Below are 27874 nucleotides of genomic sequence, written 5' to 3'. Positions count from 1 at the left end.
TAAATCTAACAAGGGATGGGAGACAGGTGATATTTAAGTTGTGTTTATTTATTTATTTATTTCAATATATGAAGTTTATTGTCAAATTGGTTTCCATACAACACACAGTGCTCATCCCAAAAGATGCCCTCCCACTCCCCATCAACCCTCAGTTTGTTCTCAGTTTTTAAGAGTCTCTTATGCTTTGGCTCTCTCCCACTCTAACCTCTTTTTTTTTTTTTTTCCTTCCCCTCCCCCATGGGTTCCTGTTAAGTTTCTCAGGATCCACATAAGAGTGAAACCATATGGTATCTGTCTTTCTCTGTATGGCTTATTTCACTTAGCATCACACTCTCCAGTTCCATCCACGTTGCTACAAAGGGCCATACTTCACTCTTTCTCATTGCCACGTAGTACTCCATTGTGTATATAAACCACAGTTTCTTTATCCATTCATCAGTTGATGGACATTTAGGCTCTTTCCACAATTTGGCTATTGTTGAGAGTGCTGCTATGAACATTGGGGTACAAGTGCCCCTATGCATCAGCACTCCTGTATCCCTTGGGTAAATTCCTAGCAGTGCTATTGCTGGGTCATAGGGTAGGTCTATTTTTAATTTTCTGAGGAACCTCCACACTGCTTTCCAGAGCGGCTGCACCAATTTGCATTCCCACCAACAGTGCAAGAGGGTTCCCGTTTCTCCACATCCTCTCCAGCATCTATAGTCTCCTGATTTGTTCATTTTGGCCACTCTGGCGTGAGGTGATATCTGAGTGTGGTTTTGATTTGTATTTCCCTGATGAGGAGCGACTTAAGTTGTGTTTAAAAAGAATCTTTGAATTGTTAATTCGGGTAGTACTCATTCTTAGCACAGGTTCCTACTTGGTGTGTGACACTGGGCTTAAGTGCCGGGTGGCATCCAAAGAGGATAAAAAAGGTCTTGGTCCTCCAGGAGGTTTCAAACTAGCAGTATGAAAAAGGACATGGGCATAATGAAGAGCTCAGAATACTTACAGGAGGGAAAGAAGCATGTATGGGGTGGGGATCAGGACGTCCTTGGACAATTTCAGCTAGGAGGCAGTGTTTGCGCATCTTTAGTTGACAGCTGGGGCACACCGTACATATTAAAGATGCACTGGGTATAGCATTAAAGCAATTAGGAAAGGAAGAGTTTGGAAATCGTGGGAAAATTTTGGGATTTAGTCTAGTCTGATGAAAGGAGGTATTAAGAGAATAGTAAAAGGTCTAGCAGCAAAGGCAGGCCGGAGATATGCTGAGGCAATTGGATCTCATTTTGTGGAGGACCCTAGATTTTTGAGCAGAGAAATAACGTGCAGGTATCGAAGAAGATGGATTCTTAGTGGGAAGGGTGAGAGCTATATTCAAACATCATCCACAGTTCTTAATGTATAATTAAAATGTATTTTTTCATTTTTAAATTATAGAGTCTTTAAGAAAAATATGTCTACTGAGTCAGTCATCTTAGAAAATGCTTGTCAGATGGCTTCATGCCTTCTCGGTGGAAGAGGTAATTCCGGGGAAATCAGAAGGCAATCTCAGCAACTCTTCCACTTCTTCTTGCAAAGCCTCTGCTTTTTCGTGCAACAGCATCTGCAATAAAAAATCAAGGCATGAGACCAAAATATGCATTGCCAGAGAATAGTGAACATTTTTACCACCGTCTATTAGATACTTGAATCTTAATACATCAGCGATGTAGACATTAAAACTAATAATGAGACTGAAAAATAGCCACTTAAGAACAAGTGATTATAGTAAATGGAGCTGAGGCTTTGAGTTAAAGCCATTTTAGCTGAGCACTGCATTTGGTACACCAAAAATAAAGGAGGTTTAAGACCCTCAAAGATTTGTTTTATTGAAGACTCAGCCACTTAAAAATTAACTTTTAATCTATAAAATGTAAGACAATTTTGCAAAAATTTAATTAGCTCTTGAAAATGTTATCCTTTATATATGCTTTTTATTATTCCTCAAAGTTTAGTATGCTATCTTTTAAAAACCTATCAGTGTTTCAAAGAAAAATTTTATTCAAGCTTCTAAAATTAACATGGCTAATTTCAAAAGAAACATAAAGAGCCAAGAAAGTAGTTCTAAACGTGGCGCATAGTAAACGGCAATGAATATTTGCTGAGTAATGATTTTCCCTCTTTCTTTTAAAAACCACAAGTAGGGGCGCCTGGCTGGCTCAGCCAGTAGAACGTGCAACTATTGATCTTGGGGTTGTAAGTGGGTATAGACATCACTTAAAAAAAACAACAAACAAACCCAAAACCCAAACCCAAACAACAACAACTTTAAGAACAAAAGCCCAGAAATCGAGTGTTGGTATTTGTGCAGCTGGGTTTTGTGTGTACTGGGGTGTAGTATTTGCATCACTTCTGTTACAAAAGTTTTATAATAAAAAGTTCCGCAAAATCACGTGGAGGAAAAAAATCATACGACAAACCCACTCCAAGCGTGGCATTACATAGCATTATATACAGAAGAGATTAAAATGCCATCAAGGTAAGCTTTCCAGTAGGTGAGGTAATGGTGATCACCTAAAACTAATCTCCCAATAGATCCTCTAAAAACGATACAGATCAACAAGACCAAGTAAATTGCCCAAAACTCACGTGTCAGCATTACTAGAATACAGAGAACACCATCAGCTTCAAATTACTTGTAGTTAAAAATACCTGCCAATTTCCAGCAGAACCATTTTTTTTTACAATTTTTTTTTTAGCTTATTTATTTTGAGAGAGAGAGAGCACGAGCAAGGGAGGGGCAGAGAGAGAGGGAGAGAGAGAGAATCTCAAGCAGGCTCCACACTGTCAGTGCAGAGTCTGACACAGGGTTTGAATTCACGAACTGTGAGATCATGACCTGAGCCAAAGTCAAGAGCCAGACGCTTAACTGACTGAGCCACCCAGGTGCCCCAGGAATCTGTCGGTGAAATTGTGCTCAAGGAACATCACCTGCACCTAGACTTGATTTAGAATATTAGACCTTGAGCCTGAGTCTGATGCCATAAAGGAATAAATCTTGTAGGGATGAGTATATTTTGCATGTGAGAGAAATGTAAATTATCTGTGACCAGAGAGCAGACATTGCAGATGACTGCAGATTATTTGGCACTCCCCTCATGTACAGGTGGGGTCTAATTCCTCTTCCTTTCAATCTGGACTGATTTTAATGGCCTTCTAGTAACAAACAATATACAGCAAAAGTGACACTACACAACTTCCGAGGTTAGTTCAGAAGACGTCTTGCCTTTTCTGCCTCAATCTCTTGAAATGTTCACTCTCTGGACATTTCCTCTTGAAACTGAGCTGCCATGCTATAACAAAACCAAGCCTCATGGAAAGGCCATATGTAGCTGTTCCAGTTGAAAGCCCCAGATAACAGCCACTTTTCAACTGCCAGCCAAGTGAATGCGCCATCTTGGATTTCCAATTCAGTCAAGCCTTCAGATGACTACAGCCCCAGTCAAAATCTGACTGTAATTGCATGAGACTCCAAGTGCGAATCATGCTGCTAAACCTTTCCAGAATTAGGATTCTGGAAACATAAGCAAAATAAAATAGCTGTTTTAAGCCACTAAGTTTTTGAGAGAGAGACAAACACACACACACACACACACACACATACAGAGAGAGAGAGAGAGAGAGAGAGAGAGAGAGAACCAGTGGGGAAGGGGCAGAGAGGGAGGAAGAGAGAGAATCCCAAGCAGACTCTGCACTGTCAGTGCATAGCCTGATGTGGGGCTTGAACTCATGACCCTGAGATCATGGTTACTCAAGCTAGTTTCCAAGCAAGTTCAACAGCACACCCTTGGGAGTTTCCAGACAGTTTTGTCAGCATCCCAGCAGGCAGTTTCCTGCTTGCCAGCCTCGGCTGCAACACAAGGAAGGAACTTATCTGCTGTCCATTGAGCCACAGCCACACCCTCTCCAATGAAGTCTGAATCCCATCCCCAGGGGGTGGTGTCGGGTGAGGGTGAACATGCTCCTCATGATTCCTTCCCATGTTTGTTGAAGTTCTGTTTACCCCTTAGAAAGCAACCAGTAATCTTTGGTACTAGTTACTAATTCTTTATTTTAAATGTTCCTCTTCAAATTACTGTGTGGTTTCCGTTCCTAATAATTAGAGCCTGACAGATATACCCCCCAAAATCAGAAAGTCCAATAACGATGGGGACAGGTCAACAAGACAAATTGGCCTACATCTAGAAAAGGGTAAGTAGGATAGTAAATCACCTAAAACAAGATTATTTAATATGGATGAAAGAAACAGAAAAGAGAAACCTTTGGAGGCAAAGAGAGCTGTTTTCAAATATGTGAAAAACCACCATATGAACAAAGATAACAGAACAGTACTTACAATGTAATGGTAGACATTGTAAGAAGACAACATTTAGCCTCATTATCTTGAGATGCTTTTTGTAACACTACAAGTGTCCAAAAATAGAACTGCCTAATTTTTGAGGTTCTAAGCTCCATGCCAATGTAGGTGCTCAAAGTGGGAAGGCCAGATGTCGGGGATGCTGAGGAAAGGACTTCTGCGAAAAAAGATGAGGAGGCAGAACTCGGTGAGATCCAGCCTTCCTTGTACTTCAGTGAACTCTTGAGATTGTCTAATTTTCAGGAGGTCTTTTTCTCTTTTTAGGAAGCCTTGTATCATAACAGATGCACAGTTTTTATCCACATATTGTGAGTATATGCCTTTGTGTCTTGTAGTTAAATGTTTTTGTTTTTATGTCCAAAGTATAAGGCGATAACACTACAAAATATCGTGAAGGTTAAAAAAATGGTTTGTTTGCTTACCTTTGCTGATGAAACAATTTGCTTGGCCTGGCGTCTTGATAAATGATCGATTGTTCTTATTAGCACTTCAGGATTTGCATTAGCTAAGTGCGTTAGACTTTTATAACCTGCATTGTACAACTGTTTTGCTCGACCCTAAAAGGTATTACAAAAATCAGTAGGATCAGAATTTGGGATTAGGAAAAACAATTAAGTGTCTTGCTGAAGGGAAAAATTTCACATGCAAGAGACAGAAACAGACGAAGGTAATAAAGTAAATAGGAAGAGAGAACACAACAGAACCCTGAGAAATTTTAAAAGATGAATTTGGGTGGTTCCAAACTGCAAGATAGCTTTCTGTGTGGCTTAAGTCAACTGATGTGTGTTGCAATCAGGAATGAGAAACCCATTAAGGCACTCAGGTGAGGGGCACTGGTTCAGACTCCCCATCAACATGTTCTAGTCCAATAGCCTTAAAATGTGTTCACCATCTACTCAGGGGACCACTGGGGTCTGTGTGTGCGCGCACGCGCGTGTGTGTTCCCGAGCAGAAGAATGCTTCTGATTGAATAACAGAATAAGCTGAAATCAAGAGTTGGTTAAAAACACAGAGCTGAGAAACCAGCTGAGGATGCTTTCTTCTCACTCTCTTAGGAGACGGAAATCAGCCTTGTTGCCACCAAATCACCCCTTCCTGAAACAAGCATCTAGTCTAACCTGACAGAAGGTAATTCGTCATTAGAGTGGAGGAAGGGAGAGATGCTAAGGACGAATGGAAGCACACGTATACTTGGGGAGTATCAGTTTTAGCCCTACTGTTACTCTATTTTCACAAGTGTGATTTTTCATCAGGGCTGCTGCCAGATTAACAGTGGATTTCTGGGAGGCCATGGCAGCAATTTATTTAAAAAGAAAAACCATCAACTCTCATGGCAAATGAGGAATAAGTCCGTTATTATGATTTACCTCATAATAACACTTCACAAAAGAGTAAAATCTGATTTTCCTGTTAGTTGAAATCATCCCAGTTGGGAAACTGGGATGGGAAGCTACTAACCTCTAAAACTCCAGTCACTTCCATGAGGGGAATGAGCTCTGCCTTTACACAGTAAGTCAACTTCTTGGTAAGTTCTACCAAAAGGGCTTTATAAACCCAAAACTCCTCAAGTTCCTGCAGAACACAAAGAAACATACAGAATTAATTTAAATCTGGCAAGTTATTTCAAAGTTTGGTTGGTGTGGTAATGGGCTCAGAGAGGATGTTTCCTTATGTAAGTTCTGAAACTTGGGGTAAGCCGGAGATGAACAATAATTCCAGGCAAAATTATTCTAAAGAAACACTGCAGAGACAGAGGAATCTGATGAAGTGGTTTTGGGATGAGGAAGAAGATTAAAAACTGAAAAATAGGTCAGTAAGAAGAGTTCTGTTCATTTTTATCAAAACACCAGCGAGTGAATGGATAGTTTTTCTTTCCCAAATGACTGAAAACAATTCCCACCTCTGGGAATTTATCCTGTAGACAGAATATTACATGTGGAAGAATTCTGATGCAAGATGCAGCAATATTTAAAGCAGCAAAAATATCAGAAGCAATATTTAAGACAATAAAAATAATGGAAACCCTGGGTCAATAACTGTTAAAGCTGGGTGGGTATTTATTACATTGTCTAATTTTATGTTTGAGATTTTCTAGAATAGTTTTTTTTTAAAGGTCACTTTCTAACCTTGGAGTGTCATTGTGAGCACATGTGATACATGGAACAGCATTAGCTGGCTATTTTGTGGTCCCTAGAAAAGCAGTCCGTGCACTAAAGATGACACAGTGAAGAGAAGAAAACCTTGGACAGAACTAGGATCCAGAAGCGCTGGCACCGCCTTTGCTCTAGCTTTCCTGTTACATTTGATAATCTTTTTTCCTCACTAAACTTTATTGGGCTTTCCCATTACTTACAGTTAAAGGTACCTTAGCTAATACTATTGATTTTATACTACTTACGTAACTTTTTAAAAAGAAAAAAAAAAAAAACCACTTTAAAATACTGAAAATACACTCATGTGAGCACAAGTTGTCAGGTAGATTGTTTCCAGGATCAGACATCCAATTATAGTTGTTTTTCAAGTTCAATGTATAGATTCTTTTACTTGAACACTTCTATGCAGCTGAAGTCCTTATAGTCCTAAGTAAACTAAGGATGGAATATTAGGGGAAGTGCCTTTATATACGAAGAACAACAAACATAGAAAACTCAAGAAAACACATTTTAAAGGCTAGCCTCTCCTTATTACCCATAGTTTTTGTCTATAGCTTAGCTAGCATGTGATTAGAGAATGTGAGCTAATATCTAAAACTCAGCATAAGTAGGAGATATTTAGAAATGTGAATTTGCTAAAATAATTATCATTCACCCCAAAGTCAAGTATTTTGGATTATTTACTCATTGGTACGTATTATAGAGTTAATTGCCATTATACATACACAGAATATGGGGATTTCAGATGGGGAAAGTGAAGATTTTAAATTAAAAAATAAAATTCATGGGGCAGCTGATTGGCTTAATCGGTTAAGTGTCCGACACTCAATTTGGCTCAGGTCACAATCTCATGGTTCATGAATTCAATCCCTGCATCGGGCTGTGTGCTCATGGTGTGGAGCCTGCTTGGGATTCTCTCTCTCCCTCCCTTTCTGTCCCTCCCCCAATCACTCTCATGCTCTCTCTTTCTCTCTCAAAATAATAAGCTTTTTTAAAAACCATAACATATATACTTTAAAAAATAAATAAAATTCATGGGAGGAAAATGTTTTTAAAAAATTGAGTATAGGAACAAATACGGAAAGGATTATTACACCGCTCAATTAGAAGAAATTTAAATGAGCAAAAAAAGGCTTATATTATAAATTCATCAATAAAATTATCCAAGAAAAAAAATCTGATAAGCTTTGTTGTGTTATTTAAGGACACTCTGAAAGCTTCTTTTAGGAAAGTCTTAAATCCATCCCAAATGCATATGGCCAAAATAGCTTTCTTCTTGAATTATCTTATAAACTAAACACTTGACATAGAAACCTAAAGCAGCTGCCAAATGCTGGAATCAAAAATGACAAAATACTATGGAAATCAAGAGAGCATGGTCCCACAGAGTCACAAAGTAGCTGCCGGATATTGGTAACACACTAATGAAATACTTTACATGGTTATCACTCATGAGAAGGAGTCTCCCACAGATTCTACATCAATGGAGAATTGTTGTTTTAAAAGTTGATTTCAAATACTTGTAACTATTAAAAATTTTTTTTAATGTTTATTTTTATTTTTTGAGAGAGAGAGACAGAGAGACAGAGAGTGAGTGTGAGTGGGGGAGGGGCAGAGATAGAGGGAGACACAGAATCCAAAGCAGGTTCCAGGCTGTAAGTTGTGAGCACAGTGTGAGGCAGGGCTCGAACTCACAGACTGTGAAATCATGACCTGAGCCGAGGCAGACGCTTAGTCAACTGAGCCACCAAGCACCCCTTTAACTTTTTTTAAGTTTATTTATTTATTTTGAGAGAGAGAGAGAGAGAGAGAGAGAGACAGAGAGCGATTGGGGGAGGGGCAGAGAGAGAGGAAGAGAGAGAAAATCCCAGGCAGGCTCTGCATTGTTACATGGGGCTCGAACCCACAAACTGTAAGCCGAAACCAAGAGTCAGATGCTCAACCCAATGAGCCACCCAGGCGCCCCCAAATACTTGTAACTATTAACAGTGGTTCTAAGAGTAGGAATAACTAGGTGCTTTCTACTTGTTCACTATATATTTTAGTTGATTTTGTCATTTTTGTATCTTTACTGTAAGCTAGTATATGTAGTACTTTTTAAGCAGATAAAAACAAGTATAAGTCAACAATGAGAAAATAATGACTAAATGGTTTATGAGTTTGGTAGCAGTTAAAACAAAAAGATGCACAAAGCATTGTGTCATCTGTTTAATAGAATTACCTCACAGAAATGTAGCACACAAGAGGAGAACGTGGCAGCTCCAGTAAGAAGACTCTGTATATATCCTCGAGGCATGTTAAATTTTTCAGACACACTCCAAATGTTGGTCTCTTTGAGCAGGGCATAAAGAACAAAAGACAGGTATAGTCTGTTGACAATGTCCTTGTCCACCTTCTAGAAAGACACAAATAAATTTATGTACTGGACCTGCTAAAAATGTACATTATATTGAAATTGGACAAAGGTAATGGGAATGAAGTTATACTACAGGAAAGTAAGAATAGAATGATTCCACAGAAATAAAACTAAGTTCTAACATATGTACTTTCTAGTAATTCAAATTACCATTTTTCCATGTATAAAAAAAAGAAATGTGCCAAATTATTTCCAATTTAAACTTCCTTCTACAGGGAAGGTGGAGTGGGCTGGATTGTGTTTGTTCCCCGCCCCCCCCCCCCGCAAAAGATATGTTTAAGTCCTAACCTGTGGTACCTGTGAATGTGATGTTATTTGGAAATAGGATGTTTGCAGATGTAATTAGTTAAAGATCTTGAGATGAAATCATCCTGGATTTACAGTAGACTACCTTTGGGGCTTTGTATTCAATGACTGGTGTCTTTATAAAGAGGAGTGGACACAGAGTGACACAGACAAGAAGGCAGTGTGAAGATGGCACTGTCCAACGGAGACACTGGGTGGGGGGATGCATTTACAAGCCAAGGGATGCCACAGATTGCCAGCAACCACCAAAAGCTAGGAGACAGGAAAGAGGTTTTCTTCCTCAGTGCCTCCAGAAGGAGCCATCTTGATTTCAGATGTCTGGCCTCCTGAACTGTGAGAGAATAAATTTCTCTTAACACACTGAGTTTGTGCTAATTGTTACAGTAGCCCTAGGAAAAAAGTACAGGAAGGGAAGGAGTTGGGAAGGCTTTTACATTTACTGTGCTATTTGTAGGTTGTATATATGTGTGGATGTGATTAGATAAATGCATTTATTTAGAAAGGTATGTTAATAAGTTGTCCACATTGTAAACTAAGAGTAAATGTTGGATTCTATGATTTCCACATGGTTATGATAATTAATGTTTCCAAAGTTAAAACACTGACAGAGAAAAACGCCTCCTATAGTTGACAATTTGTGTACCTGCTTTTGCCTATGGTGTCTAGGGACCAGTTCATGTGTAAAGTATTTCATAGTCAATATCAAGCTACCTTAGAAACTGAGTAGCTCATGCTTAAAGTCAGAGTAAAGAAAGGATGAACTTGAGAGAGAAAAAGTCAGTACAAAATATAAAATGATATCCTCTATGATAATAAAAGAATGTTTGGGATGAGAACTTAGGGTGGCATATCGAAGGCTGCATGAATTACAGATTCTGCATGTTGATACTGGATCACCTTTTAAAAAGCATTAAGCTGAAAAATCATGATGCTGAATTGCCAGTAGGGAGAGATTGCTTTTTAATTTCCAATTTTAGTGCACCTTCATTATTAACTATAATTTGAGTCAAAGTAGATTTTGCTTAGAATGGATTTTCTAAGCCAAGAAAAGTGATATAATTATATTACATGGTAAGATAAGATGTTTTATGCCAATTTCAAGATCTTTTACAAGAAATGTGTAAAGAAAAGTGGAGATGTCATTTTCAATGTGGAGAAATAAAGTCGATTTTAAGTAAATATGTTCTCTAGAATTTAAATCAACTGAACATTTATTGACTGTTTCATTAAAATGCAACAAAAATAAATTCTGATTTAAGTTTTAAAAGATGTATTATTCTAATAGGATTTTGTAAATGTTTATTATTTGGTAATGAGTTCTAAATTAATATGATTTTGTTTTCATTTTATATTTTAAAGTTGGATATAAAAGGTTTGTTGTTTTTTTTTTAAAAAATTTTTTTTTCAACGTTTATTTATTTTTGGGACAGAGAGAGACAGAGCATGAACGGGGGAGGGGCAGAGAGAGAGGGAGACACAGAATTGGAAACAGGCTCCAGGCTCTGAGCCATCAGCCCAGAGCCCGACGCGGGGCTCGAACTCACGGACCGCGAGATCGTGACCTGGCTGAAGTCGGACGCTCAACCGACTGCGCCACCCAGGTGCCCCTAAAAGGTTTGTTTTAAGAAATATTTTTATTTAACATTTTAAACATTTAAAACAATGTAGCTATTTCTGAGGTAAAAGACCCAATCAAAATACTGGGATGACATGAACACTGAAACATATATTTATAATTTTATGATATAGTAGTACCTGAGACAGGGCATCAGTTAATTCAAATGTGAGTGAACACCACTTTCACTTTGCAAAATATAATTAGTAGTATTTATGTAAATTCAAAGATATAGGGGGAAATGGTAGGTAAGATAATTAGGTTTCAATAAAGATTGGATTACCAGAAAAAATTAAAAATGAAAAAAAAGTATATTATAAGGTGGAAAATGATATTAACTTAAGGAATTTGAAGGTATATTTGCCAGAGAATCATTTCCATTCTTCTTAAAGTTAGTGTATTAGACGCTTCATATGTATTGACTAAACTTCAAAACCCCTAAATATAAGATATTGCACAAAAAGTATTAACTTATCCACTTCAACCTTCTACAGAAGATACTTCAAGTACTAACTAGACTGGGAGTTCTTTAAGGACAACAAACAACAATAACAAAACCCTCAAACCCATCCTGTCTTAGAAGCCCTGACACCAAGCAGAAGGCCTAATAAAAAGTTTCTAGGGGTGCAAAAAAAAATAAAGGTTTCTAGAGGGGCACCTGGCTGGCTCAGTCAGTAGAGTGTTTGATTCTTGATCTCGGGGTTGTGAGTTTGAGCCCCATGCTGGGCATAGAGATTATTTAAAAAAAAAAAAAGTTTCTAGAAAATACCTTTTTCTCCCTTGAACTGAACTTATTTCAGGATTATATACTATGATAAAAACATTTTATAAGTATTTTACAATTTTTATAATGTAAGGCATCAGTAGCTTAAGAAAAATAAGGCTTACTTTCTCCTATGACAAGAAGCTTATATGTGCATGACAGTGTTTCAGAAATACAAAGGTATACCCACAAAAAAAGAACATCACATCATCCAAAAATAAATACTATTTTTAAAAAATGCCCAAATTTCTGGTCCTGAGAATGTTTTAAAAAATAAACTGGGAATTATATTAACTTAAAGAAAAAAACCATGAAACAAAAAGATCAAATCAACAAAAGAGATGATATAACAGCATTAATTTTGTTAAATCAACTTATTTAGGAAGAGAAAAAAAAAACTATGGTACCTTCTTTATAGCTTGACCTGATGCTTTCTTCCCAATAAAGTTTTCAGAGACTCCAAGAAGAGCAGCTACATTTTGTTCTGCTGGACTGAGCTGGCTAAACTACATTAAAAAAGAGTAAACATAGAGAAAAATCAAACTGTAACTTTTAAAAATCCACCACTTGAACCAAATCCAGTATTTCCTGTGATATTACATTTTCATGGTTTTAAAGGATAGGAAGAAACAACACAAATTTTATTAACACATATTTCAAGCTCAAAAAATGTTACTAAAATATAACATATATTAGTAGAACATTTAAAGACAGAGTCACAAGCACTATGACCATGGACTATGGTTTCCATGGACTATGTGGTTATGTTTAATACTGAGATGTTTGGGGGAGAGAGAGAAGAGAGTTAGGCTTTTGAAAGTAAATGCATTGTATAGTACCACTTAAAAAAACTTAGTTACAGGATGCATGGGTGGTTCAGTGGCTTAAGTGCCAGACTCTTGATTTTGGCTCAGGTCAGGATCTCATGGTTTGGGAGATTGAGCCCCACGTCTGGCTCTGTGCTGACAGCGAGAGGCCTGCTTGTGAGTCTCCTTCTCCCTGTCTCTCTGCCCCTCCCCTGGTCGTGAGCGTGTGCCCTCGCTCTCTCAAAATAAATAAACATCAAAAAAAAAAAAAAAAACAACCACACAACTTAGTTACAATTTAAAAATATGACATTAAAAAGAAAGCTAATTTCCTGCAATTAAAAGCCACATACTGCCTCTGCCTCATACATGTTCATGTCTGCCCTGTTATAGTAGAATCGTAACAAACCATACTCGACCACCTGGTTTTGTGACAAGCAGGATCAGTTCCACCTTGCTATTGGTGATAAAACTGACATTCCTTCTCAGGTGTTAACATCACTGGACCCATCATGCTTGGCTCTGATAGAGCTGTCATATAATTAAACTCTCAAAAAACAACTTTTTTCTTCACATTCTAGGCATTATAAAATTGAGTGGTCACCAAATCATAACAATAACTATCTTTGGGGAATGGGACCAGGGATGATCTTCTTTTCTTTTTTGGACCTTTCTTTATTTTTTCTATAATGAACATGTTCATATTTAACAGAAAAGTACTATTTAAGTTAAATAAACTAAAAATGCTATGGCCATATTACTATTTTAAAAACTGAAACATGAAAGGCCCAATTTCATATATATTTTAGCAGAGAAAAAAAAGTGAATAATCACTTAACAAAAATTACATCATCATTAATAAATAAAATAGTCTATATTGAAGAACCTTGTATTCTCACCTGTCTGAAGTATATCATCCAGTCTGGGTCACACTGAGAAGCCATATCATAGGGAGTTGTTAGGTAAATTAGGTGAAGAAGGCTTTCCAGTACAAGTCCTTCGAGACCTTTCTTCAAGTCTCTGTAGAGAACGTCACAATAAGCTAAATCTATAGTTCCTAAAAGAAAGATACACACATTTATATCTCATAATTGCCAAAGAGGAAAAAAGGTGAATTTTAAAAAGGTCTTATTTAGAAGTTACCTAAATGTAGCAAAAAGTCCTTAAAATCTCTTTAAAAAATGTTTTTTGAGTCCAGTATAGTAACTGTGTTATATTAGTTTCAGGGGTACAATGTAGTGATTCAACAATTCTATATATTACTCGGTGTTCATCATGATGAGTGTACTCTTAATCCCCTTCACCTGTTTCACCCATCTGCCCCACCAAAACCACTTCTTAACTAATTCAGCACATTTGGAGGCCATTTTGATTGTATATATCAACATTTAACAAGTACATACCAACTACTCTGTTTTTGGAAATCTAACCCAGAGAAACATTTCCACACATACCAAAAATACATACACGGAGATGCACACTGCAGCTTTGTTTATAATTGAGAAAAATAAAAAACAGTGCAAATGTCCGTCAACAGGAGAATGGCTAATTAAATTACAGAATTCACAGTATGGATGATTACAGTAGAAAAAGAAAAATGAGGTATATTTAAAGGGACTGACATGTTAAGATTCTCCTAATATTTTAAGTGAGAAAAGCAACTGCCAAAAAATGCTTCCAGCTATGATTTCATTTTTAAAAATAAAATATAAAATAATATGTAAATTATATGCATAAATAGATGCATAAAATAATCTATACACATGTACACACACACACACATATATATACACATACACATATTAATCTATATATAAGATAATACATGGGAGGATACACATCAAATTACTAACAGTGGTTGCCCCTGGGAGAGTGGAAATGGGGCAGGAGAATGGGATTTTCCTTTACATAATTCTAAGTTCTAAGGATTTTTTTAAACAATAGAAATGTATTATTTTGGGGGCGCCTGGGTGGCTCAGTCGGTTAAGCGGCCGACTTTGGCTCAGGTCATGATCTCGCGGTTCATGAGTTCGAGCCCCACGTCAGGCTCTGGGCTGATGGCTCAGAGCCTGGAGCCTGTTTCCGATTCTGTGTCTACCTCTCTCTCTGCCCCTCCCCCGTTCATGCTCTGTCTCTCTCTGTCCCAAAAATAAATATAAAACGTTGAAAAAAAATTTTTTTTAAAAATAAATAAACGTTAAAAAAAAAAAAGAAATGTATTATTTTTCATTAAGTAAATTATGATGTAGCCATTAAGAAAAAACTATTCACTGTCATACCATGGAATAATTTCCAAGATATTATATTAAGCAAAAAAAGCAAATTCTGGAATACAAATGATTGTTTATTTAAAAGCAAAAGCTTAAGAAAATCTTAAATTTGTATATATGTATATATTATGTTTTGAAATGAAATGTACAGAAAATGTCGGAAAAGACACACACCAAATGGCTATTCTTGGTAGGATATTCAGATTTGTATGATTGCTAGGGGAGAGGGGTATGAAGGGGGATGACCATCTTTTCCCTCAAATACTTCTGCAGTACCCTAAATTACTTGCAATTCAACTTTTTATTTACTAAAAAAACTTTTTTTAAAAGTCAGCTCTACCTGCAAGAACTCATGACCCCAAGATCAAGAGTCGCATGCTCTACCAACTGAGCCAGACAGGCTCCCGTATTTTTCAACTTTTAAAAGCTAAAGTAGTTTGACAGTTTATAAACTTAATGTTATTAATATGAACTTACAATTCCAATTTAAAGAAACAGAATGATGTAATTTCTATTTTTTTTCCCAGCACATTTCCTCAGAAAGTTAGGGAAACACTTACCCTTAAAAGAAGCTCGTCCCAGTTTTGTAATATGAAAACTATGTTGGAAATCTTCTTCAGACTTATCAGTAGTGTCTTTTTGTAGGAGTCCTTTTTCTGTCAGGTACCTAAGTGATTCCACAGTTATTTCCCACAGGCTTTTTTCTTTCAACAAAATTTTTTGCTGAACACCAAAAAATGTACCATTCATAAAGTGATATATGTCATCAAGATTTGTTGCAATCTGAAACAATTCAGGACATCATTGGGACATTGTCCTTAATTCAAGGCATCATTTTGAATGCATGTTAATCTCCATACCTCAAAATTATTGAAATAAATTATATAAAGTCAACATACTTGCATATATAAAGATAATTTTATAGTGGGATTTTGAAATTAATAAGAAACAAGCTAAAGAAGTTATCATATTCATACTTTTTATGAACATCTACAGTTTTCATTAAAAAACTGCTCAGATTTTTGAATAATTTTTCACAGTAATCTCCAAAGCTGTGCTCTCTGTTTACTCTCCAGCCAATTATCCCAAATTCCCACTCAACCTCCTTCAGAAATCCCTTCACCTCTTCCTTTCAAGCCACCTGTGCAAGCATTCTTTAGCAATAAAAATTGTATTAAAACACACACACACACACACACACACACACACGTAAAACACAACTGAAAGTCTCCTCTGAAACAGGATCAGGCAATACCTCCAACATATCACCTAAAAATAAACAGTTTTCTCTTTTTGTCTCTCTTACCCCTGCTCTTTTGCTGCCTGTCTCTCCTCCCCCTCGTAGTCACTATTTAAAATCTATAATGGCAATTATAAGTAATACTTAACCCTCCATTTGGTATTCAGATGTAGAGTTGATGCTAAATTAGAATAATATTATATTAGCCAATTTCAATGAAATCAGCATATTATACTAAAATATAGTCAATCAATAAGCATATTTTTCTCACAATTCTGGTGATAGTTTCAATTGGAAAACTTAAGTAGTTATTTCATACTAAACCAATATGAGGGTTAACAAAAAAATATGAGGCACAGACATTTCCTATTGCTTTTCTTCCTTTTAATAAAACTCATTCTTTTTTTTTAAACATTTATTTATTTATTTGGGAGGGGGCAGAAAGAGAGGGAGAAAGATAATCCCAAGCAGGCTCTGTACTGTCAGTGCAGAGCCCAATGGGGGGCTTGAACCCACAGACCGTGAGATCATGACCTGAGCCAAAATGAAGAGTCTGACGCCCAACCGACTGAGGCACCCAGGCACCCCTTAATAAAATTCATTCTTAATATAGTATTCAATTAAGCCAAAACTGCAGTTTTAAGATATTCAAAACTGATACTCAGTTTGTAGATTATTACTTAATTCAAAGGTATGCAGGAATCAGAGATAAAACATACAGGGTGTCTGAAATATGGCTGTGCTAAATAAATGATACCTAGAGGCTCCCTGAACGCGATGGCCCAACCACTGTTAGGTCGTCTCATTAATTCTGGAGTTTCCTTCTCTTCCACTAAAGCATGGATCTAGTCTCTCCAGGGCTGCTCATCTGTACCTTCCTGTACCTGCTGCCCAAGTCACAGACCTTGCCCTTCTTGCCTCTCACCCCTCTTCTACCTGGTTGTTCCTGTCCAGAGGACTTGATTTCTGCTTCAATTCCAACTCTAAAGGTTTTCCTGTTCTCTGCCTTCTTTCACAACTGGAGCCCTGTTGTGAACCCCTTCCCCAAGGTGTAAGAGGACCCCTGATGACCTGTCCCTCTCACGACTGGGTCCAGTTTCTTGAGTTCTGCCTCTTAAGGGCAGGCGTGGAACAACAGCCGCCTACCTGCTAGTCTCCTGAACCAACTGCTGCCTGGACTTCTTGCTGCTGTACTCCAGCTGTTAAAACAGAATTTAAATGCAACTGTTGTTCCCGGTGGATCTTGCATTGCCAGGCCCATAAAACCACACCCTTGTGGCCAAGTCAGGTCTCCCAGTCTCCCTGTTACCTGAGTGTGCTTGTCTTAAGTGAAGTCCCAACTCCCTCCCAATTTCACTGCTTTTTGCTGAGTCCTAACTCATATACGTATTTGTCAGGGTATGTATTATGAATATTTCCTCCATGCTTTTCATTTTTTAGCAGTGTCTTTTGAAGATAATTTAAAAAATTGTGATGAAGTCTATTTCATTCATTTTTTTTCTCTTCATGGTTTCTGTTTTTTGTTTCCACGTAAGAAATCTTAACCCAAGGTAACAAACAATTTACTCCTATATGTTCTTCTAGGAGTTATATTTTAGCTTTTATTTAGGTTTATGATCCACTTTGAGTTCATTATTTTGGACAAAATTAGAGTGAGGTAAGAGTAAAGGTTATTTTGTTGTTGTTGTTCTATGCAGATATCTTGTCGGTACAGCACCATTTGTTGAAAAAAAACCCCTATCCTTTGTCCATTTAAATATCTTGGCACCTTTTGTTAAAAACTGATCATATATGAGGAATGCCTGGCTGGCTCAGTTGGTAGAGCATCGACTCTTGATCTTGAGGTCCTGAGTTCAAGCCCCAGTTGGGTATAGAGATTACTTAAAAAAAAAATTGATCATATATGTGTGGGCCTAATTCTGGACTTACTAGTCTATTGTTCTATATGATCCTTGCACCAATATCACACTGTCTTGATTACTGAAGCTTTATAGTAAATCTTGAAGTAATATGAACACTTGTTTTTTCACAAAATTAAATTTTGGCTATTCCACTCCTTGCATTCCCAAATAAATTCTAAATCAGCCTCCAATTTCCACAAACAAGCTTGTTGAGATTTTGACTGGGATTGCACTAAATTTATAGACTTTGGGATATAACATCTGATCAAAACTGAAAATTCCAATTCTTGAATATGGTACCTCTCTCTATTTATTTAGGTCTTCTTTAATTTCTCTCAGCAGTTTTACAGTTTTGAGTATATAGGTCTCACACACAGTAGTTAAATTTATCCCTAAGTGTTGCATGTTTTGGATGCTATTGTAAATGGAGTTGTTTTTCCAATTATTTGTAGTGAGTATACAGATACGATTGAGTTTTGTACACTGACTTTGTATCCTATGACACTGCTGATTACACTCTAGCTTTTTTTTGTACATTCCTTTGGGTTTTTCTTGAACCTACTATCAGCAAATAAGACAGTTTTACTTCTTGCTTTCTAATCCATGTACCCTTGTGTTTCTTCCTGTCTTGTACTGGCTATGATTTCTGATATATCCTGAAAAGCAGTGTGAAAGTAGACCTTTTTTTTTCTTTTCTGATCTTAGAGGGAAAAACATGTAGTCTTTCACCATTAAGTGATAGATATAGGACTATTTAGCCTTTCTGCTGCTACTTCAGTCAATTTCAAAAATTGTGTCTTCCAAGAATTTTCCCATTTCATTTAAATAATTGAACTCATTTTTCAGCATTCAAGGATACAATTATTTCAGGATTATTCATTACTATCCTTTTAATATCTCTAGGATCTTTAGTGATGACCCTCCTTTCATTACTGATATTGGTAATTTATGTGTTCTCTCTTTTCCCTCTGTTATCAAATCAGTCAATAATCTTACTGATCGTTTCAGAGAGCTAGCTTGTGTTTTCATTATTTTTATTCTCTAGTTTGTCTATTTTTTATTTCATTTTTGCTTTTACTAATTATTTCCTTCTTTCTACTTGGGCTTTTTCCCCCCCATGTTCCTAAAGTAAAACTTAGACCCTGAATTTAGATTTTTCTTATATTCTAATAAGCATCTAAAGTTATAAATGTCCTTTTCAGCACTTCTTTGGCTTCATGCCACTAATTTTGGTATATCTGTTTCCATTTTCATTCCATCGTAAATATTTTCTAATTTCCCTTGGAATTTCTGCTTTGACCACTGGTCAAGTGTGCTATTTAATCTCCAAATATTTAGGAAATTCCCTGTTATCCTTCTATTATTGCTGGTATACTATAATTGCTTTCATTAGACACAATACTATATTGGATTTCAATCCTTTTAAATGTATTGAGACTTGTCTATGATCTCAGAATATGGTCTACATTGGTGAAATATATCCCATGCACTTGAGAAATATTTCACACACACACACACACACACACACACACACACACACACACACACAATGGTATACTGGAAAGAGTACAGGCCAGCATGGCAGGGAACTAAATTATAGTCCCATCTAAACCATAATTCACTGAATGATCTTAGACTACTCCCCAGTTTTCTGAGTCTGTTACCTTATCTAATATATAAATGGAATAAGACTTGATGATCTTTATGATCTCTCCCTCCTTTACTAATTCCTTAGCAACCTCCCTATTGTAAGGATTTATTACATTATACATGGATTACTACAATTACTTTTAAACAAGTCTTGCAATACTTCTGCATGCTATTATCCCCATTTTACAGATAAGGCAACTGAGCGAGGTTTACAAGAGAGCTAATACCTTACCCAGGGTAATAAGAGACAGAGTTGGGACTGGGACACAGGTATGTGTGAGATCAGAGCTCTTGCTCTCAACCACCACACTTTACTAATGCTCCACTGATACGTGACAGTGTCACAACTCTTTAGGCTACTATTTAAGCATGCTCTCCTATCTTCCCCAATTTATAGCACACAATCTGGCCCAACTTTTCCCACCCAACCTTCACCTCTTCAGGATCTGTAGGCCTTCTCTAGAGCTACAGAATCTAGTCTGTTGACTGATACCCCACATCATCTTTAGCTTTCTCATCATTCATTCTATGTTAAGTACCTGGAATGGCTTATTCTTTCCCTCTGCTTATCTACAACTTCTACAACTTCTTCTTTTTTTTTGAGAGAGAGAGAGCATGCGAGCAGGGGAGGAGCAGAGAGAGGGAGAGGAGAAAGGGAGAAAGTCTTAAGCAGGCTCCATGGTCAATGTGGAGCTTGATGTGGGGTTTGTGGGGCTTGTGGGGCTCAATCTCAGGACTGTGAGATCATGATCTGAGCTAAAATTAAGAGTTGGATGCTTAGCCAACTGAGCCACCTAGGTGCCCTGACAACTTCTATCTCCTTCACTACCTAGCACTGATTTCTTTTCTTCCTTATAACCTTTCACTATTCTGAAAAAGAATTTTAACCCTAAAAAAGAATTTTAACTCAAGAGTAACCCTAAAAGAGAGCTAATCTCTAAGAAAAGGAGTGTTTTCCTAGTGTGCCTTTTCTTTTTAAATTTGTTGTCTGATAAAGGCTATACTGATCTCACAAATGTTTATAATATCCTAGAATGATCACAGGACAACAGGTGAACCTTATTCCTCACAAAGGTAGAGATGATGGATTACCCCACATCAGGACCCATGTCTTTACAGCTTCTTATAATCCCCAGAGTCTCCAAAAAGTCTCTCACTTGTAATGATGCCCAGTTATGATTTGTTGATTTTTCATATTTCATACAACTCAAAGCATTAAAAATGCACATATAAATCTAGATTCAGATTTAGCATGTCAGGCTGTTCTTTTCCACATTAGATTAGAGGTTAGCATTTTTTTCTACTTTACAGTTCTCATAACTTTTAAATCTCTATTATCTCACATAACAGTAATAAGATTTAAAAATATTGAAAAATACCTTCAAACCAATTAAAGAGAGAAACAAAGTTTGGATTCCCTTAGTGAATTCTTGAACAAGATGGCTATAACAGTTTTCCAATGGTCTGCTTATTAACTCCAATACCTACAAAAGTTAAAGCAATATTATGTTTTGTGTTATTATAAAAAAATAAAGTGTTCTATATAAAATTTTCTATTTTGCATAGATCTTGTAGAAGCAGGGGGAATTTAAAGACATAAAAACAAACAAATAAGAATTTAGCAGGTGTTTTCATGAAAATGGAAGAAAGATAAATAGGGAAAATACTTTTTATTGCTTGTCTGAAATACAAAAGTGTTCAAACTACTTGTTCTAGTTCTTAATCATAGAGGAGAAAGAAACACTATTTAAATAAATATTAACAAATTTTAATATTTTATAATATATTACTATTTTATATAATATTTAATATTATAAATATTAATAAAATTAATAATTTTTTAAAGGATGATATATATCATAAAAGAGCTACAACCAAAGACCAAAATGAGACAAAATGATTAACCACCAACTGGATTGATTATTACCTGTTGCTTGTCTTTTTCTTGCAGTATAAGGATACTCTCCCCAATAGAATCTATCCCAGCACGGCCAGCTCGGCCAATCATCTGTTTATATTGGTTCCTCTTTAAAAACTCCTTGGCAACATAGGGAGCTCTTAAAATAACTCTATGGAATTGATAATATTAATTAAAAGTGATACTCCATCTATGATAATAGCATCTATCTTTTAAATTCTGTATTATTTATCTGGTATTAAATTTAATGACATGTTAACTCAAAATAGTAAGTGACTACTATTTACCAAGAACCTGTGATGTCCTAGATTCTTTATGTACATTATCAGTAATTCTTACAAAATTCTTGGTAATAATATTCTTTATTATTTTATTTTATCTTATTTTTTTACAAAGGGGCTAACTGAAGCACAGACAAGCTAAGTGGATTACCTCAACCCACAAAACTAGTAATTACCAGAACTATGGTCTGAACATGTTGGCCTAGCTACAAAGCTTATGATTGTCACTAGAACAACAGTCTCCAAAGATTTTTGATTCCATACTTCATAAATGAAAAATCTGACCATGCACTATGAACATATGCCTGCTTATGTATGTATGTATATATTTATATTACTGTCAACTATATAAAATTACAAGTTTCAACCATTTTTGATGTACAAACATGGTACTTTCAATCCTGCTCATGTATATGAAAGTCTGTAGCTAGTTTTCCTGCTCAAAAGTGAGAGGAAACCTGTCATTTATCTACTAACCAACCTACTCTTTTATTTATAAATCTCTATGGACAGCCAAGATTATAAACACTTGAAGAAAACTAAGGACATAAAAGAAAGACAAGAATATGCAGAAACAGGGAACAGAAAGAATTCTTAAAAATTCTGATCAGTATTCACAGAAAATTCTAGAGTCTATTATATTCACAATATGAGAACAGACTATTACAAATGAAGAGCAATAAGAGAAGATAGTTCTTGGAAATTAAGAAAAAATTTTAAATTCATTAAAAAATTCAAAGACGGACTGAATAATGAATGAATGACATGAATGACATGAATGAATGAATGAATGAATGAATGACAGTTAATGGGATACAATAAAAAACTGATCTTGTCACATAGAAGTAAAGTTGAAGAAATCACATAGCTCATATAGACTGAAAACTGTGTAAGAAAACTTGAGAGATTTGAAAGCCCCATCTACCAGGCTTCAACCCTGTCCAAGGGAAGTTACAAAAACAGAGAACAGAGATAATGGAAAAAAAAGAAAAAGCCAAACAAAAAGTAAGATGAAGGCATAAAACTTTTTGGGGGGGGAAGGGGGGAGAGGGTGCAAATGAGTCAGGGGCAGAGACAGAGAGAATCCCATGAGAGGCAGAGAGAAAGAGAGAGAGAGAGAAAGAGAGAGAGAGAGAAGCAGGGCTCACCCGGGGCTCCTGTTTCTGTTTTTTTTTTTTTTTTTTTTTTTAATTTGAAGTGGGGCTCATGCTCACCTGATGCAGCACGCATGCTCACCCAAAGCAGGGCATGAGCTCACCTGATGTGGGACTCGAACTCACCAACTGTGAGATCATGACCTGAGTCAAAGTCAGATGCTTAATGACTGAGCCACCAGGTGCTGGAGGCATAAAAGGCATAAAACTTTAGACTGAAAGCATTTTCCCAAGTGCTAAGACCTATGAATAAAAAGTAGCTAAACTGGGATGGTTGGGATTAAGAATTAAATTTCCAGGGTTTCAAACCTTGGTTTTTGAAACTCATTTGTTGGCATGAAGTTGGGTACATTATTTAATTGTTCAGTGTCTCAGTTTTCTGTTCTATAAAATGTGTACAATAAAATATAACCTTCTTCACAGAGTTGTCTATTAAGTCAATGCATGTAAAGCTGTTATGACACAGGGGAGGGAGTATAATAGCTGCAATTATAATTATACACTATGATGAAATTTTAAGGTAACAGAGAAAAATCTAAGTTTCTGGAGAGGAAAAACCAAACCTATGTAAAAACAAAAATGGGCAACAGTGGCTCCTAAAAGACATGGAACAATACTACAAAGTCCCCAAAGGGAAAAAATTGAAACTAGAATTCTTTTCCTAGCAAGATGTTCAAGTGTGAAGCTAAAATAAAAACACCTTCAGCTATAAAAAGACTCAAAAATTTCTACCACCCAATCTAGCATTTAAAAAATAATTGCTCAGCAGTCAGAGAAAGACAAATATCATATGACTTCACTCATATGAGGACTTTAAGACACAGGGCAGATGAACATAAGGAAAGGGAAGCAAAAATAATATAAAAACATAGAGGGGGACAAAACATAAGAGACTATCAAGTATGGAGAACAAACAGAGGGTTAATGGAGGGGTTGTGGGACGGGCGATGGGCTACATGGGTGAGGGGCATTAGGAAATCTACTCCTGAAATCATGGTTGCACTATATGCTAACTAATTTGGATGTAAATTTAAAAAATAAAATTAAAAAACGAAGAAGATAAGAAGTCTGCCTGTAAGGAAAAATAAAAGGATGAAAGTAAAAGACAAGAAAGAAAGAAAGAAAGAAAGAAAGAAAGAAAGAAAGAAAGAAAGAAAGAAAGAAAGAAAGAAAGAAAAATTACTCAGGAGGTGCCTGGGTGACTCAGTCAGTTAAGCATCCGACTTCGGCTCAGGTCACAATCTCGTGGTTCATGAGTTTGAGCCCCTGCATCAGGCAGTGTGCTGACAGCTCAGAGTTTGGAGCCTGCTTTGGATTCTGTGTTTCCCTATCTCTCTACTCCTCCCTAACTCACGTGTGTGCATGTAGACGTGCTCTCTCTCTCTCCCAAAAATAAATAAACATTAAAAAAAATATTACTCAGGGCACCTAGGTGGCTCAGCAGGTTAAGCATCAGGCTCTTGATTTCAGCTCAGGTCATAAAATCATGGTAGTGAGATTGAGCCCCACTTTGGGCCCAGCACTGACAGCGTGGAGCCTGCTTGGGATTCTCTATCTCCCTCTCTCTCTGCCCCTCCCCTGAACTCTCCCTCTCACTCAAAATAAATAAACTTAAAAAAAAATTAACTACTCAAGGATGGCAAAATTAAAAGTCAACCACAGAAGGAATATGTGAAATATGAGGTAGTGGTAAACAAAAAACAAGTATAATTCACAGGATAGTTGGAATAATTATGAACTATAAGATTAAAGAAAATTAAAAATCTGAAACTAAAACTTTAGGAAGCTGCAACATACATGAGGCAGTATAGGAGAATATACAAATGCTAAGACTTGTTATCTTCAGGAGAGGACAAAGTTCTTGATTAAATCTAAAATGGCAGAAAAGCATGTTTGATTATAACTTAAAATTTTAAGAGTAACAACTGGAAATAAGAGAAATAGGATATATAATTTCATTTTAATTCTCCAATTATCTGAAAAAAAGGAAAATTTAATCAGTGACAGAGGTTGAAAATAAAAGAATGGAAAAAGATAAACTTGGCAAAGAAAACGTAGTCATAGTGTCCAAAGTAAAATCACTCAATGAGAAAAACAAGGACCTATTATATTGATAAAAGGTATGATTCAACAATAAGATATTTGAAGTAAATCTTTGTATACTTCAACAGTTTTGAAATACAAAGTAAAAACTTCTAGCAATGCAAAAAGGAGAAATTGGCAACTCTGTAATAACAGTGGGAGACTAACACAGCTCTCTGAAATCCACCGATCAAAGAATCACAAATAGAAAACAGAGGAGCTGGTAACAAGATTAACTGCGGTCTCATGGAGATGTCCAAAACTGCATACCCAACAGAAAATACATGTATTTGAAAAAATGTCACAAAGTTTAAAGTCACAAATTATAAACATCATAAATCAATTATACAGGCCTATAGCTTTGGTAGTAACTGAAAAGATAATCAAAGACTTACTCTAAAAAGATACTAGACTCAGAAGTCTTTATGGATGAGTTCTCTAAGCTGTCAACGAAATCCCTGTTAAATACACTCTTTCAGATCATAAAAATGGTAGAAAGGAATTCTAATATCAGGAAATCTACTAAAGTTATCTTTCATCAAAATAAAGGGAATAAACCACACAATTAACTCAGCAAATGAGGAAAAACATTTGATAAATTCTCACTCACTACCGAGAAAGAACAAAACAACAGAACTCCTGGCAAGCTAAGAATTAAAAAGTTTCAAGCCCGGCCAATAGTTTACGCGTGTCTTACCTTCGAGCTGGTAGATTAACGCCTGCTGCGAGGGTGGATGTGCAGGTAAAAAGGCACAGAACTCCCGTGGAATAGGCCTCTTCCAAGAGTTTCCTTTCATCACTTGTTAAACCACTGTGGTGATAAGCAACCCCAAAAGGGATGGTGCGCTTTAAAACAGGACACAAGTTGCCACTGCTGACATTCTTCAAGTTTTTAATCACCTCATGTTTTTCCTCCTCCCTGTGTTTCAGATACTCCCTAGGAAAAACGATCTGTTAGAAATATGAACCCTTGATCTTACGGTGACAAAGTGCCTACTGGTTTAACTTTAGTAGATGCGTGTAAAAGTTCTTTATTAAAAAAGATATTGCTTTCATTAATAGAAGTACATAAGATGTTCTTAGAATTCTGATTCTGAGTTCATCAATTATGAGCCACTCTCAATCTTTTTGTATATCACAGAGTCCTATGAAAATATGATTAAGATGAAGGAAAAGAAACATACAATAAACATCAAACATAACACTTTGCTTATAAGTTCATGGACTTGCTGAAGTTCATTCCTGTATTGCCTATGAAGGCAGGTTAAGACACTTGCTGTAGATGTTACAATTAGTTTTTTCATTAGAACATACATTTTTATTGGCTTTTCAAAGAAATTTTAAGTCATTTGCTTCTGTGAAGATGGAAACATATTTGTTATCAAATCATATGTACTTATGTAAAACACCAATGGTCTAAACACTAGCATTTTAGAAGCTTCAATAATATCCCACAATGTCTCTGCATCTAAGAGTACCTATTATTTTAAACAGACATAGAGCCAGATTCTACTGCCCAGGGGATTTCATTACACCAGTTTCCCATGACACTTATGATAAGGAAGAACATAATTAAGATACAAGTGGATATCACAGGACTCTCAAGAAATCACATTTAAAAAGTTTTTTTTTTTTCAACGTTTATTTATGTTTGAGAGAGGGAGGTTGCAAGCTGGGGAGGAGCAGAGAGAGAGAGAGAGAGAGAGAGAGAGAGAGAGAGAGAGAGGCAGAGGTCAGTCAGCACAGAGCCCGATGCAGGGCTCAAACTCACGAACTGTAACATCATAACCTGAGCTGAAGTCACACGCTTAATGGACTGAGCCATCCAGACACCCCTCAAGAAATCATGTTTTAAAGATACTCATTTAGAACCCATTTAGCTCTAGATTTACTTTATCTACATATAAATTACAGAATAAAGAAAGTATGCTCAAAACATGATTCACCATTTCTTAATCAAGAGCCACAAAAAGGGGTACTGAACTATACTCAGAACATTCAGCTTATGAAAGCAGCAAGTAATATGCAAAATATATTTTAGAGGAAATTTTCTTTCAGACGATGTTAAGTCCTATCTCTTTTAGAAAGTATCAAGTATCTACTATAATTCATTAACTAAGGATTCTAGAAAACCAAATTTTTAAGTGCTTCAGTGTTAAACACCAACATTTATGTCCCAAAAAACCTATTATCACCAAAAGCAAAATAAATCAAGGGTAAAATTAGTAAGTCTCATGTCTCCCAGGAAATGTCAGTCTCTAATAAATTTCCATATCGCTTAGCTGGTGCTATATTCCCTTATTCTATGAAAACAAATGATTTACTGAGACTACCTCAATGATAACTTAATTTCTTTAGGTTTTTATAATCAACATCATCATTGTAAAGGCAGACTATTAGTTACCAAAATGGGAAACTCCTTGACTTTATCCTAAACATCTACATCATTGTGCTGGTCAGTAAATTAACTATATTAGACCAATCCATGACAGTAGGACTGGATGGGGAGGTGAGGGCTGAATTAGAATCCATAACTGTCTATGAATGGTGATACAGCACTGGCTAAGGGGCAAAAAAGAAGTCTGAAAAATACGATAAAACTACACATGGGACAAAGATACAGAAAAAAACTGAATTGTTCATACTTGAAGTCACTTTATACCCATTGCTATGAGTATAAAAGAGCCAATATTAAAATACTATAAAGTTACAAGCTAATAAATTTCTTAATTACTTAAGAAATTCAATTCAAATTCAAATTTATTTACTTTAGTGTAAAGTTTACTAAGAAAACTAAGGCAACAGTATTTAATTAAAGAGAAGGTTAAGTTGAAGATATGATCCATATCCACAGTGATTAGTGGCTGGGCCTCTGACTACCATAGCCAGTGGGTGAACTTGCTGCAGGTTGAACCTGCCTGGAAAGTTTTACAAA

The 27874-nt window shown here is 36.2% G+C and overlaps 1 protein-coding gene across 6 annotated transcripts in view; it reads right to left on the bottom strand.

Annotated features, from left to right (window-relative positions):
- Positions 1–1382: 1382 nt before the first annotated feature.
- The window catches only part of HELQ (helicase, POLQ like), a 41422-nt gene continuing 14930 nt past the window's right edge, over positions 1383–27874 (bottom strand). For 4 of the 6 annotated variants that reach the window (XM_043572277.1, XM_043572281.1, XM_043572279.1 and 1 more), the window contains 10 exons: positions 25637–25876; positions 21432–21573; positions 20884–20988; positions 15274–15496; positions 13343–13500; positions 12045–12143; positions 8759–8932; positions 5843–5956; positions 4807–4941; positions 1383–1591 (listed from right to left, as the gene is read on the bottom strand). In XM_043572277.1, the coding sequence (XP_043428212.1) occupies positions 1487–1591; positions 4807–4941; positions 5843–5956; positions 8759–8932; positions 12045–12143; positions 13343–13500; positions 15274–15496; positions 20884–20988; positions 21432–21573; positions 25637–25876 (1495 nt within the window). In that variant the 3' untranslated portion in view covers positions 1383–1486. Of the gene's footprint in view, positions 1592–3678; positions 4542–4806; positions 4942–5842; positions 5957–8758; positions 8933–12044; positions 12144–13342; positions 13501–15273; positions 15497–20883; positions 20989–21431; positions 21574–25636; positions 25877–27874 lie in introns of those variants that run through there. The other 2 variants (XM_043572278.1, XM_043572280.1) reach the window with 2 other exon arrangements.

The sequence above is a fragment of the Prionailurus bengalensis genome, chromosome B1 (assembly GCF_016509475.1).
Source record: "Prionailurus bengalensis isolate Pbe53 chromosome B1, Fcat_Pben_1.1_paternal_pri, whole genome shotgun sequence".
NCBI classification, from domain to species: Eukaryota; Metazoa; Chordata; class Mammalia; order Carnivora; family Felidae; genus Prionailurus; species Prionailurus bengalensis.
Note: the sequence above shows the minus strand (reverse complement) of the source record. Positions and strands in the feature narration are given on the sequence as shown.